Raw genomic sequence first — 14,025 nt, 5'->3', positions numbered from 1 at the left:
TGGTAGACGAGAAGTGTATTAGAATGTATGTCGTTTTAAGGCTTGAGATTGTTCGGATTATACAGAGATGCACCTCGTCTGTTTCGTGTATACTTGATGTATACACCGTATCATAATGTGATAAAGTTTTCCAGATAACTAGATACCGACTATATTGAAGTATTTTACTCATACACTTTTGCACTTTCGGTGAGTTTTCGTTTTAGCGAGATTAAAGATAATATTAACCAACAAAAACATGATTTAGGAAATTAAACTAAAAAAAAAACAGTTTTCGATAATACAGATTAAGAAGCGTAGAGCATTCGAAGTTGAGGTTTAAGTTGCTTCACTACCTTATCGATAGGCGAGAATTTAGTTTCATTTGATAAATGCGGATAAAACATTCCAGGTTATACTCATACCCAAAAAAAACACAGAATACAAAATGTGAACGTAAAGAAACCCTTTTTTTTCACATTTTGAGACGTAACCAGAGAATATTTGACCGTTGCCTTAAATAGTATTACTTTATTTCAAAACGATGGCGTATCTTTTCATTGCTTTAAATTGTAAGACGACAGTACGTTCTGGGCTTACAAACTACACTCAAGTTTAATTTACGACAGGACACTTTAAAGACCTGTAATGGGCTTTTGGGATACTTAAGTACGTAGTAATAGCTATTACTGATCGAAGCCATGCGGTATACAAGTATTGCCGTGCGATTGCGGTTACATTATTTAGAAGGTTTATTTGTTATATTTCATTTTCATTTCAAGGCCTCCAGTCCATATACAAAGTTTTTTGTCTTGTTGCAAGCATATACATATAGGAATAGAACTTCACTAGTTTGCATCCATCTTGATGAATATTATTACATTTTGAATTCCTAGTGATGGCTTTATAGGCTATTTAGCGAATTATATATACCGTGGTGTAGGGTATATTTGATTTTTTGTCTGGTTTGTTATTTGTTTCATTTTAAAATCATTTTCTCGTTTCCTCGCTCGCACTAGAAACTCTTAAATCATATTAATATTGATAAGAGGCGATGAAGAAATTATACACATCGACCGTACCAAATTATCAAGAATATTTCACCGGCGTAACGATGGCTAAACGTATATTTAACTTGATCCGAAATATTTTAAAGTATTTTACTTTTATGTTCTTTTCACACTTTCAAACGTTTTACGTCTTAGCGAGGTCAAAGATAATAATAATAATCGATTGAAAACATCTACGAGGAAACGAAACTAAGAAAACAACAATTTTCAATCAATAAGTACACAAAATGTAAGCATAGAATATTCGAAGTTCAGGTTGACCGTACATTATATTTCAGTACTGTGTCGACAGTTTATTAAGTAGCTCTGTCAAGAATTCGGCATGATATTGATAAATGTGGATCAAAAAATACCTGGTTACAGTCAAGAATGCGTGACATTTACCAAACCTTATACACAGAATACAAAAAGTTAACGTATAAAAAACTCATTTATTTTTGTGCCACTTGTTTATTCACATTTTCACGTAACCAGAGAATATTTGACCGTTGCCTTCAATACCATATTTACAATCAATGAATCCATATTATTGGATGATTTACATTTTCAGATGAAAGGGTACCTTCTGGGCTCACATATTTAATGTCGTATATTGTACTTTTGAATCCTTAAAGGTATACTGTCACCTGTTCCAATTTGCCAGAGTTACCATGGAAAGAGTAACTCTAACAGTCACAGATTTTAAGCGGGTGGCCGCTTTTTAAAAAGAGCGCCCCCTCATGGGCACTTCGAATACCAAGGAACGCCCCTTTGACCATATATGGGCATATTTAGATTACAGGTGACTGTATATCGGCTATTTAGCTTACAGGCAATTAAGACCATAATGTGGGGTATGCAGTATTGTATGCCCGTTTGTCATTTGTTTGTTTCCGACATTTTCTCTCTTTCTTGCTCGTTCTAATACTATAACCATATTAATCTCATTGAGAAACGATAAAGAAACTATTCACATCGACAAACTTATCAAACACTTTGCTAGCGCAGTGACGGTTGACTTTCACGAAATGTGTATACAAGTTGACAAATATTCTAAGATTGAAATCAATGTAAACTTTATCCTCAAAATAGATCGTTACAATGCTGTGGTACTTTCTGGTCATGACAGAATCAATATTACTAAGTATCGTAAAGTTACTTGCTGTGTAATTTGCCTTGTAGTGTTAATAAATCGTCATAAATGCATACAAAGGCCTGGAGCTCATTCAATATGTGCGAGTCTATGACTGAATACCCGCCTGCTGTGAGCTACGGTTTGAAGGTTCAGCGCATGGAGAGGCATGTATAAGTGTGCAAAATTAGTGAAAAGTTTCCTATTTTCTTCACCATTGAAAGTTTGCTTTTAACAATTATGCAAAGAACGATTGTCTTAGGGAAAGAAGGAGTGAAATTTTGCGATTATGGGTTATGAAGATTGTCTAGGAATGTATATGTGGCTGAACACGTCTGTAGATACTTTCACAGTGATTTAACTTAAAAATTATTTCCGTGGATGGTTCCATTAGTTTTTAGTGTTTTCTGTCCAAGCTGTTATCTCCAACACTGTCAACGATAAGTGCATCAGAAAATACACATATTCATGGACGATGTGTCACTTTTGAAGTATCTGCTTGGAATATGTATATATAAACTGTGTCGACGAGTTCCACAGGAAACACACTGGCAGAGGAGACTAAACACAAACGATGGCGCCTTCTACGATACAATCCTTCGCAGTACATGTACTTCGTACCCTGTGATGACAATCAAACGGCAAAGTCTGACGACAAACTATTGTTTGCAAATTATTATCAAATGATAAGATCAACATCAGACTAATACTCAAAGATCAAACTGTGGGCTCTAGAGCAAGAGAGTCTATAGTGTAAGGTTTCTTTAACGAAGGGCGACGTGACATTCGCATGTCGGTGAGATCGTTAAAACAGTTACATTTCAACTGTCATTTCGAATGTTTATCCTCCCTCCACGAACACTGCAGAAAGAGTTGTTTCCTAGCAGTATGGATTTAGCATGAGGATCACTAAGACATGCTCATGAGTGACAGAAAGGTAAGTGGCATGACGAAGTTTAAAGTGTTGATTGGCAACTGTTGTCGACAAATCGCCAATTTACGCTGAACTATGTCTATTTAGTGAAAAGTGAAAACTGTAGCAAGGCAAATACTATTTTGCTTCAGGATGTGATGGCATACATAGAAGTACTCGACGGTCAGTTTTATATGATGATCTAAATATAATCAGTGTACGTGTGACTTTCGGTTCAAAGGGCGGCATGATTGTGTAGATCCGATCAGGGATCAAATAATTCTCTGGCGTGAAGAAGTACAATCAGTAGTGCTTCTTTTTATTACAAAAACCATGTCAGTTAAAGAGCCTGTCTGGCTCCGTAAGTTTTGATTTTTTGCTCTGAACACGATTGGAACTAATTTGAGATAATTGGATCTTCATATTTTTCAAATTTCTCAAACATGTTAGGTGCCCTATAGCTGAATTTTGCAATATTACATTTTACTCGTAAAAACTAGTTTGTAACATAAAACGAAAATTAGATAAGGTTACATTTCCCGATTAAATCGACATTACTTCGCCATCCAATTATCCCAAATTAGTTCCAATCGTGTTCTCTGTTTATCTTGATATGACAGCTACAGTTTCTTGTTTTACTCCCATTAGAATTGTAAAACAATAACATTCAGCTTGTCAACTTTGCATGTGCATGCGTAAAATACACTGTTATCGTTCATATTTGATTTCTAGCCCGGGTCAGAATTCACTTGTGAACAATGCAGTCTACACGTGTACGGGCGAAGTTAACAAACTGAATGCTATCTAACATACTTTGGGAGTAGAAGAAGAATCTGTAGTTCAAATTAAAATAAAAAGGTAAAAAAAAATATAAAAAGTTACAGCCTATACTCGCCCTTTTGAACGACGATCGTGGACCGTTCTAAAACGTCACCCGGATAATACAGACCTTTTACGTCGGAAGTTTCTTTCAATCCAATATTGTCTTTGTTCCCCAACAGCAAAATAAAGAACCATGGCTTCAGTTGACATATCAAAGGTATTTCAATTTTATCTAAGTGAAATCTGTATGTGTATGTTTCATTCCGCACCGCAAGTTTTGTGGATTGAACGCATGAGAATTGTACCATCTTGAAATCTAAACCACATTACCGCATTGAATTTGTTCCTCGACAGTTTATAATGCTTTTCGGTGTCGGTTGATCTTGAATATCGCTTACAACGTTACCACACTGCAGACCAATAGATGGGAATTTTCAGATGGAGGTTGAATCTTAACTATGTTGTTAGAACATACAAGTCTTGCATCAGATTACTGACAGTCTGATTATACGCAGTTTGGTGTACTGATGATATGGGAAGCCTCTTGTGACTATCTATTTCCTGTTGGCGATAACTAGACGATAGATATGTTATCTATCTTTCAGAAATTATTCAAAGCGGCAAAGCGGGGTGACATTGAAAATGTCAGAGCTATCTTGGGAGTTCCTGACTGTGACCCGAATGTTACTGTGAAACTAAAGTATTCAAACTCTGGCGCTGTGAGTTTTTTTGCTGTCGTTATCTCATTTAATATCGTCTCGTCTTCAAAGCAAACTATTGAAAACTAGATCCAGAGATCGCTCTGTCTTTACCTATACCAAGGTCCCTTCACCAAAGACCGAGCCTATACATGTACTTGCCCGTTGTATTAGTCTGACTCGTTCCGCCACTGTCACCTATCCATGCACATCAACACCTCAGAGTGCCGCTTTTATTAAACTTCCCGCTCCGCAGCAGCCAATCAAGAGAGACGAGACAACAGGAAAGAACCAACAACGGTGAAGAGCCATCTCTAAATGTTATTTACTTAATCTGATTGAGCCTGTACTGTAACGTATCTCACACACAACATGACATTAGTCAAAATACCTTTGGCTCCATAACTTTGGAATCCATACCATGTGAGCATAGCCACTGTGAACAGCTTCAAGCATGAACTAATTTGAAAGACTCATTGGTTCACTAAGGCATATAACCCACTGATACGCGCTAGATTTATTGATTTTTGCGAGTTATAAATATTTTTGACTAAATTGATAAATTGAATATGGTTCCACAATTGATGACCTTCGACCCAATCAAAGGACAATGGCTGGTTAAGGGTTGTTATTGATAGTGATTTCTTGCATATCAGACTCCGATGATTAAGTTTATCGAAAACGTGCTTGGCATTTTAACAAACAATACAGATTGACGGGTGGAATCCTTTGCACGTAGCGGCTAACAATGGTTATGAAGAAATTGTTCAGCTCCTCGTTGACCATGGCGCTGAGGTCAATGCCAAGACGCCTAAGGTTAGTTCACATTAGTACATCGGCATAAATAATTGCATACGTGTTTCAAAGTGAGTACGCCATAAAAAATGCATATTAGTAAAGACTGTAAACATATTACTTAATCACGTGATTTGTTTGCGAAAAATCTTCTTCCGGTAAAAAATGCGTCTTTCTCCGGCAGCTCAAAGATCTACCTATAGGTCACTAGGCTTGTCTGTAATGGGAAATGTCTAATGCGAAAGTGAAGCTTTTTCTTTCCGTAACGCTGTCACTCGACAGGTTATCACACAAACGTAACTGAAATTATGACCGTAGTACTTTCGTTCTATCATTTCTTCCAAGAAGGAGCTTTATATGCATATTACTGTAGTGTGGATGCTCAAATCACATTCATATTTATTCTTAACAAAGAACAAAAGATCAAAACCAAATAATGATAAGATTACATAAAAGGCAACGGTATTACATTGTCGTACATCTTTATATTTTGTCCTTGTTTGTCTCTCATGCGGACCTTTTCTGGAACCAGTTTGTTTGAAAGCAGTTTGCAATTATTTGAAATTTGTTCATTTCAAATGGAAATGTTATTTCATTACGAAAGAGTATTTTAACGGCAGAAATAACATCGAGTGTTCTGTCTTCGCAGGTCGGTTCCACACCTTTACACCAAGCAGCAGCATGTAACCGAACAAAAGTGATGGACGTACTTTTGGACAATGGCGCCGACCTGAAAATGAGAAACAAAACGGTATGTTGATTGGCATTTGGTACGTATAAAGTGCAATCTTCATTAGTTACTAGAGAGATGCCGTACGTAATTATTCCATTCCCAGTCTCCTGCACGAAGGTTAAAGGCAACCATAGTTTTGGTTTAAAAACACGGGTGTATGATGGTTGAGCAGTTTCATCCAAATATGATGTACGAGGTTAGTTAAAAGAATAATGAAGTAGCAGTTTAAGGGCTATAGTACGGTTGACGGACAATGGACCAGAAATCGTGGGGCTTTGAACAGCCAGGAGCATTGCATAGCATAACGAAGTGGTCTAATCGCGATTGACAGTTTTACAAATCATTACAATGCATACATTTTCTTTTTACTGTCATTTTTATTTTTCAGTCCGGGGCAACACCGTTACATGTCGCAGCAATGTTTGGAAGTTCATCGGCAATCTGCAAACTCTTAGACTGTGGAGCAGACATCGACGCTACAACTCTTGACGTGAGTAAATTAATGTTGTAACACTTTTAAGTTCCTCTAAATTGTTAAAATAATTGTCATTGTTCAGTACAACATGTTACTAGATCAGTAGATGTCAAATAGACACTCGTCTTGAATTTCACCATATCGCTGTTGCCTTTAACATATGACAATTTTAGTCGCTTTGAAGTCATAGAACTTGTTCAATTATCAGCGTATGTGCAAGAACAATATTCCCTCAACAAGAGGATTAAAGAGAAAACAAAACAGTTCGAAAAAAATCATCATACTTCTCAACATATTTTGTACAGATAAAAATGACGCCACAATCAAAATGACAAGACAGTTTACATGGAAATCTGCATGAAGTTTATTCTTAAGTATTCCAACATATTCTGTGGCTTTGGTTTACATTTAATTGTGAGAGCGATTGGCTATATTTTTAAACAATTAATACTTGCCGTGTTCATCATTGGATGAACAGTACTTAAAAGATGCCGGATAGTGTTTCTCTTTGTCAGTGGATTCTCTCCGAAACGAGAAGACCTACTTCAATGTCGACATCTGATAATTGCTGTTTTTGTATGGCTTCAAAGGCGCGAAAGCGAAGTAAACACGTTTCTCGTTTCAGTCATGGACGATCAGGGTACTGTTGCTGTTTTACCATCTTTGACATAACTAAGTCATCACCACACAATTAAAGGAGAACTGACCAACCGCTCATGTGCAAATTCCTCAGTAGATCGACGAAACTGATAAAAATTAGTTGTGATTGAACACTATTTTATCAAGACAGTGTTTTCTGCGGTTAATTGTAGAACTTTGCATTATTAATTCATATGACAGCACGGCGCTACAGCTCTGCATGTATCTGCAGCATATGGACACTGCGAAGCCACTGAGAATTTACTTAAACATGGTGCTAATGTTAATGCTGAGAATAAGGTAACTGTAACTCGTTATTCTAAGGTCACACTTGCATATTCTGCAGTAAAATAGGTCATTGTCATCACTACGTGTGTTTTAGGCGAGTTTACTCTCACCTCATTTTCGTCTTTGTTACGTTACGTTACGTGAATGAATGAAATGAAAATGGCAGACAAAATGTGCAATCATGACCGTTCAATTTCCACTTTTTTCTTGGGTTCGTCGAATTATTAACGTGAGATAGCGGTATGTGTATTATGTTTACAGTCTACTTTTGAACAGAGTTGCCTTGGTTTCACGCTGAATTTGGCATGACCTCATGAAAATCTGCATAGATAGATAGATAGATAGATAGATAGATAGATAGATAGATAGATAGATAGATAGATAGATAGATCATTTCAGTCGACTTACCGCTGATATTTCATGGATGAATTTCACTTTAATGGATAAACACCTATGTAATGGAAGTCTCCGTTGGTTCACAGTTGCCATGTAGACTGGTTGGTTCAAATAGTGACACTGTGTTCGGTGGCTTATCTTTTTCTGTAACTTAACAGTATGGGGAAACTCCAGCTCATTTGACAGCTTGGAATGCTCACATCAACATCATGCAACTTCTGATTTCATATGGTTGTGACGTCACCCTAGAAGATGAGGTTTGTCATACATACATAATGGTTACTTTCAATTGTGTAATTTCAAAACAATTCCATGCGTCTACATATGATGCCCATCCTTTATGACAATTTCAAAGATGAAATCACAATGATGGCTTGAAAGAAAGTACTCCGACCAGTAATGTTGTTGATTACTCAAAAATTCTTATAAAGTTAATGTGCTGAATGTTCAAGCACAGATATTTAAAATTTATCTGACTGAATTTCAGAATGGACGTACTGTTCGAAAGAGTGTGCAAGAATCTGATCGGTACGATTGCGCAGACGAACGCCATGACGTCACACGTCTTATCAATGAAGCTCTGAAAGCTCAGGTAAACTGTGCGATTTAAATAACGTAGGTTTATGTCACAATGAAATATTTCTTGCACAAGAATATGTCTGAGCCAAATTCTATATTTTTTGTAGATGAACTTGAAGCAGAATAGAACTGTTGGATAAATATTTGGAATCCTATAGTCTTACATGTTTTAATGACCCAATGCTCAGACTCATTTTGGAACTTGCTAAGTTTTTTAACCTTTGTAGAAGATCAAATATTAAATTTTTTCAGTTAATTATCAAAAAGAATGACAATAACAGGGACATGGAACAAATAACAAGTTCAAGATTGAATCCGTCCTATTTATTCTCGATATTGGCAAGGAAACCATTAAACTTTCTTGATCAAAGCATCGGAAAATTTGAGATGCGTATCAATAATCCCTAAAATATATGCTAGACTCTCCGAAAGTCAAGCACTGTAAAATAGTGAATTCAAGGGCGGTTTAGCAACCTTCAATGTGCTCTGCTCAATAAATGCGATTTCCTTGTCATCACTATACTGCGTTTATCTTGGTTTCTTCATCTGTGAAGCGGCTTCTTTTTTTTTTTCATTTTAGAGATCCTGACGAGCATCCAAAACCAAGACAAACGTCTGAGATTGTATTCCGTCAGAACGAGATAGAATTCTACAATTTACAAGTGAACAGCTACCATTCCCGCATCGCAATATACAATGACTGTATGGTGTAAACTATAAAAGTCGCGATTTCTTGAATTTTTAGCGGGCATTTTTTCAAGCATTCATAATTCATTGAGTTTTATTTGGCTTGACCAATATTGACCAGTAAATGTTATTCAACATTTAAAAAAGAAGTATATTTTTCAAAATGTAGATTAATCTTTAATTTTAGAATGCTTGACTCTTGTGGACGTCGATTTTTTAGATAACGTCAGATTTTCATTTCGTCTGTCGAACGCAGCTGTCGTTAGATGACTTGGTGTTAATTGTTGTGGATTTGCATATTGAATTGGCAGGTGCCGAGTGATAGGTGCCGGTCAAATAGAAATATTTCCATATTATCTGTGCTGGGGACCTTTTAGCTGCAAAATTGTAGCTCTACGGTGAGGCGGTCGGTGAGTTTTGGTTTTTGCGACCTCGCTCACTAGTAGAGCTACAATGCCGAAGGCCCTGTAGCACACAAAATAAGCGCGCCACACATGGCGCGGCATTTTCATGTAAAATCCCACATATTTACTGCATTTGGTCGTACCGATTTATCACTACTGAAGACTAAACACTATACTACACTAACCTTGTCGTTTATGGGGTTTGGTATTAGCACAGACACGTCGATCGCGTTCCATAAACATTGAGCGTGTTTCTGGGAGCCACCGTTACCGGAAGTTGGTAATGGCGGCTCCAAGAAATGTTTTTGGAACGCGATCGACGTATTTGAACAAATACAAACCCCATACACGACAAGTTTAGTGTAGTATAGTGTTTAATCTTCAGTAGTGATAAATCAGTATGACCAAATGCAGTAAATATATGGGATTTTACATCAAAATGCCGTGCCATGTGCAGCGTGCTTATTTTGTATGCTTCAGGGCCTTCGGCATTGTAGCTCTTCTTGTGAGCGAGGTCGCTAAAACCAAAACTCACCGACCGCCTCACCTTAGAGCTACAATTTTGCAGCTAGGGACTTTATGTTACCGTTGCGTGAAAATGAACAAGCTCAAGCTATAGGAATTACCATTGAGAAAACACGGTAACCTTCCAAAATCACAAACAATGTAGGATTGAAGGTTGGAAGAAGAGGTAAACGAGAACTACTTACCTGTATGACTGGGCACTAAACATTGATAGTGACACTGTGTCCAGCTTACCTGCCAACAGGGCACTGCTATTTTATTCCCGTCGCGTTTTGTTCAAATTGTCGTTTCTGAAACAGTGTATAGGCCGCTCTTCAATGTAAATGAGACAACTAATTGGCATCCATCTTAGCGGAGCTGTCATCCCTTCTCAGCCAGAGATGTGATCTCTATTCACAGCTTTTCCAAAGCTAGTGCCTTATTCAACAATTTCTGCAAACGAGGGTGCTAAATATTTGTATGGGACCGTGGAATGTCTTTAATTTGAACAGGTGCGCTCTCCGAATAGGGTTGACGTCATTGTTCTCTCATCAATATGCAAAATAATATTTGTCCGCAATTTTTTATTACGCTTTTGAAAATTATCCATGTAAGAACGAAGCAAACACATCTTAATTAGGTGACTGCTGGTGTAAAAGGCATATTCACGATTAAAAGTACAAACTGCAAAAACAGTCATGCATGCAAATTGATAAAATTTGTCCGCATTTCAAGCAGTAGTGTCCGATGTGCACGTGCAACTATATTTACTAACAAATCTGTAACCATGAGCAGCGCTATTCAACGTGCACAGGGCACAAAAACTCACTGTGCGTGTTCGGACTCTATCACCACTGTAAGTACTATTACAGTCTATGGTTCAGCATGCGAAATACATCCTTCCATCGCTCGGTATATTACTATTACAAAGGTTCTCTTCAGACCATATCCAGAACTATTTGAATGAATGAAGTCAGAGACATAAAGTACTAATTCTGATCGTTTTATTTATGAATCATCTTCTCTATTTCTTCTCTATGCCTGTCAACCTACGCCATATTGATTCAAATATTTCATTCCGCCATGCCCTCAAGACATATTTTTTCAGAAAGTAGTGTATTTTGTCCTGCGCCTAGAGCTCCCTTTTGAGATTAGGCGCATTATAAATATTCTTTATTATTATTATTATTATTTCGCAACTGAATGCACGATCAGCTCTCTCTCCACTACAGACATTATAATCCACAAATCACGGTTTCCCATTTGTGGTTTCGGCGAACCATCTTAACAAGAACAAGTTATATTTGCTCTCATCATATCTGTTGCTGTTTTGCGTAGTTATAGTGAATAGAATTAAATTGGCTTACAACTTCTTGTAAATAGCCTATTATTGTAAGTCAAACACGTCTTCAACTATCAAACCAACCTTCAGAACTCGATACACACAACATATATTGGCAATCCAAACAGTATAATGAAGACACGCTTACCTGTCAAGGAACAAATTTATTGCCATACAAATGTCGAAATAATCTTGATAATAAACATTTCTTTCAAAAATTGCGAATTTCGTCATAATTAGCTTTAATTAACTCAATATCTTTAAATTTCTGTCGATTGTTTTTATGATCACAACGAAACCATCAGTAAGACATTTGGTAAGACTTTTCAATGTACATTGAGAACTTAATTATCTGTGATTTCCTTGGCATTTGTCTCATTTAATAGCAAAGTCCGATTCGCGCATGGTGACAGAGCTCACATACGAAGGGTGGCAAGTACGTGTTGTCCGGCCAGATAGGAAAAACGTAGTACTGAACGGTTCATTATGCAAATATTTCATACCGATCAACACCTTGATTAGGATCTTCTTAGACACTCAGAGTTCTTCTTACATTTCTGTTGCTTCAATCAGATATTAAAATTTTGTTTAATATCGAACACTGCAATGTTCATGTTATTGGCCACTCAAGAGACATTGAGAAAATAGAAATATGAATCTAAAAGGAGCAACTGTAGACTGAAATAATTGGACTTATATGAAATCTACTCCATAGAAAGATACAATTCAACATTTATTGTCTGAATGCAATTGATTGAAAACAAGGAAGCCAATGTAAGATATATTAAATGAATCAGTTTAAGGTGTTATACAATGTGAATCAATTTACAATGTATGAGTTAATAATTGTTTATAAAAGTAGTGCCGACACTTGCCTTGTGCTTTATGATAAAAACGCCTAATTTGAAAGTCGATATCGTAATTAAGTAACACAAGTATGCATTTATAACAATCCATAAATATATGAGCTTAGCAATTTGAATTTTTTTAATTTCATACCTTTTACGAATGACAGCTCTATACCAGTAACTGCTTACAAAGTGTCAAGCCAAAAGTAAAATGCGCCTCTTGGACGAGATATTGGGATCCGACACACTTTCACAATACGTTTATGGTTTATCACTTGTGGAGGGTCATTTTGAATCTTATCGAGTAATAATGATACTCCTACTACTAATAATACGAGCACTTACAGAGCGCCATATTTCCTTAAACGTTCGTAGGCGCTTTACATGACAGTCAAAGACCACAGTACAATACCCCGAAAACATGTAGTCATATACTCGTAGATAAACTTTCAAACACAAAATTTAGACGTTGTAAGTCACTTTAATAAGATGGGTCTTCAGTTTTGTCTTAAAAGTCACCAGTTTATCACATTGTCTAATATCTAGGGTGATACGAAGGTGCAGGTGCATCGTTTGTAAAGGCACGTTTTCAATAGGACAATTTGCAGGATCTAACTTCAAGAAGTAATTTGGATTTTGAGCGGAGATTTCATGTTGGTTTATGTAGATTACGTAACTCACAGAGATATGGTCCATTTATCGCTTTCTATGTAATAAGTATAGTAACTTGTATTAAATCCGCTCAGATATTGGAAACCAATGGAGATTCTGTAAAATTCCTGTTATATGATCGTATTTTCTGGTTTTTCAGATCAAGCGTACAGCAGTGTTTTATTTTAAGTTTACACCGGCTAATATATGTGAAAATCGAAAATTTATTTTTCCTCTTAGATTGAACATATAGGATGGAGGGAATTTGAATGTCAAATCTAGTTAAATTTATGAGGTCCTTTTGTTTCTATGGTACCACAATGTGCGCGATTTTCATCAGTATTTTGAAAGAGATTAGTTAAATGTTTCATTAAGGAAAGCACGAGCAAAAGTTTAAGTCTTTCGATTTTGAGGCCCGTACAACCTTAAATGATATTCGAGAAATGTTTGCATGTTGTTCACCATCGGAAGATTAATCGTTAGTGTAGCCCATCACAAAACGTACCGCGTCAAAAAGCTCCATTTGTTCAGAGTTAAAACGGAACTCGGATTAAGATTTGGTTGTTTATTTCAGATAGATAATATTGCCATTGAAGTCAAATCTATAAATTGGCCGTACATGCATAATCTTGAACGCCATTGTACCTGAAACGTCCAACGAAGACTTGATATAAATTTGTGGTGACATTTAAGGTGCTTCACAGTAAGTAACGCTCCTGCTTTCAGATACGGTTGATTAAAAACCTAGGAAAACCTATAAAGATATTAAATCAATCAGTGTGTAACGTGACTACATGTGACGCACTTTATTCTAGTTTCATGCTATGATAATTCATCAATATTTCAAAAACTGCCGAACACTGATCGAGTCGGAAGAAGAAAACATAGCCCTCCATGTTGATTAGTTTTACATTTTATTTATGACTATCGGAGTAAACTTTTACAGTCGGCTTTCGCAAAGCGTAACAATGCAAAACTACAGTACCTAGAAACTTTAACAAGCCTCCACGATGAGTCTGTTCGCCTATTATTTCGCCTCTTTCGCCACATATATTTTTGGTCTATGCAACAATATCAACCTCGTTTGGAGT

The 14,025-nt window shown here is 36.6% G+C and overlaps 1 protein-coding gene across 2 annotated transcripts; it reads left to right on the top strand.

Annotated features, from left to right (window-relative positions):
• The first annotated feature begins 2,826 nt into the window (after window positions 1–2,826).
• On the top strand, window positions 2,827–9,560 carry LOC139152642 (ankyrin repeat and SOCS box protein 13-like). 2 transcript variants are annotated; one of them, XM_070725896.1, is made up of 10 exons: window positions 2,828–3,097; window positions 4,075–4,112; window positions 4,501–4,614; window positions 5,305–5,409; window positions 6,038–6,139; window positions 6,510–6,611; window positions 7,437–7,535; window positions 8,078–8,176; window positions 8,407–8,511; window positions 9,079–9,560. In XM_070725896.1, the coding sequence occupies exons 2-10, from the start codon at window positions 4,089–4,091 to the stop codon at window positions 9,085–9,087; spliced, it is 759 nt and encodes a 252-aa protein (XP_070581997.1). In that variant the 5' UTR covers window positions 2,828–3,097; window positions 4,075–4,088; the 3' UTR covers window positions 9,088–9,560. The 2 variants fall into 2 exon arrangements, with proteins under 2 accessions (XP_070581998.1, XP_070581997.1); XM_070725897.1 differs by lacking the exon at window positions 4,501–4,614 and having other exon boundaries at window positions 2,827–3,097.
• Window positions 9,561–14,025: the final 4,465 nt, after the last annotated feature.

The sequence above is a fragment of the Ptychodera flava genome, chromosome 16 (genome assembly GCF_041260155.1).
Source record: "Ptychodera flava strain L36383 chromosome 16, AS_Pfla_20210202, whole genome shotgun sequence".
Lineage (NCBI taxonomy): Eukaryota > Metazoa > Hemichordata > Enteropneusta > Ptychoderidae > Ptychodera > Ptychodera flava.
This window is presented reverse-complemented; position numbering and strand designations above follow the sequence as displayed.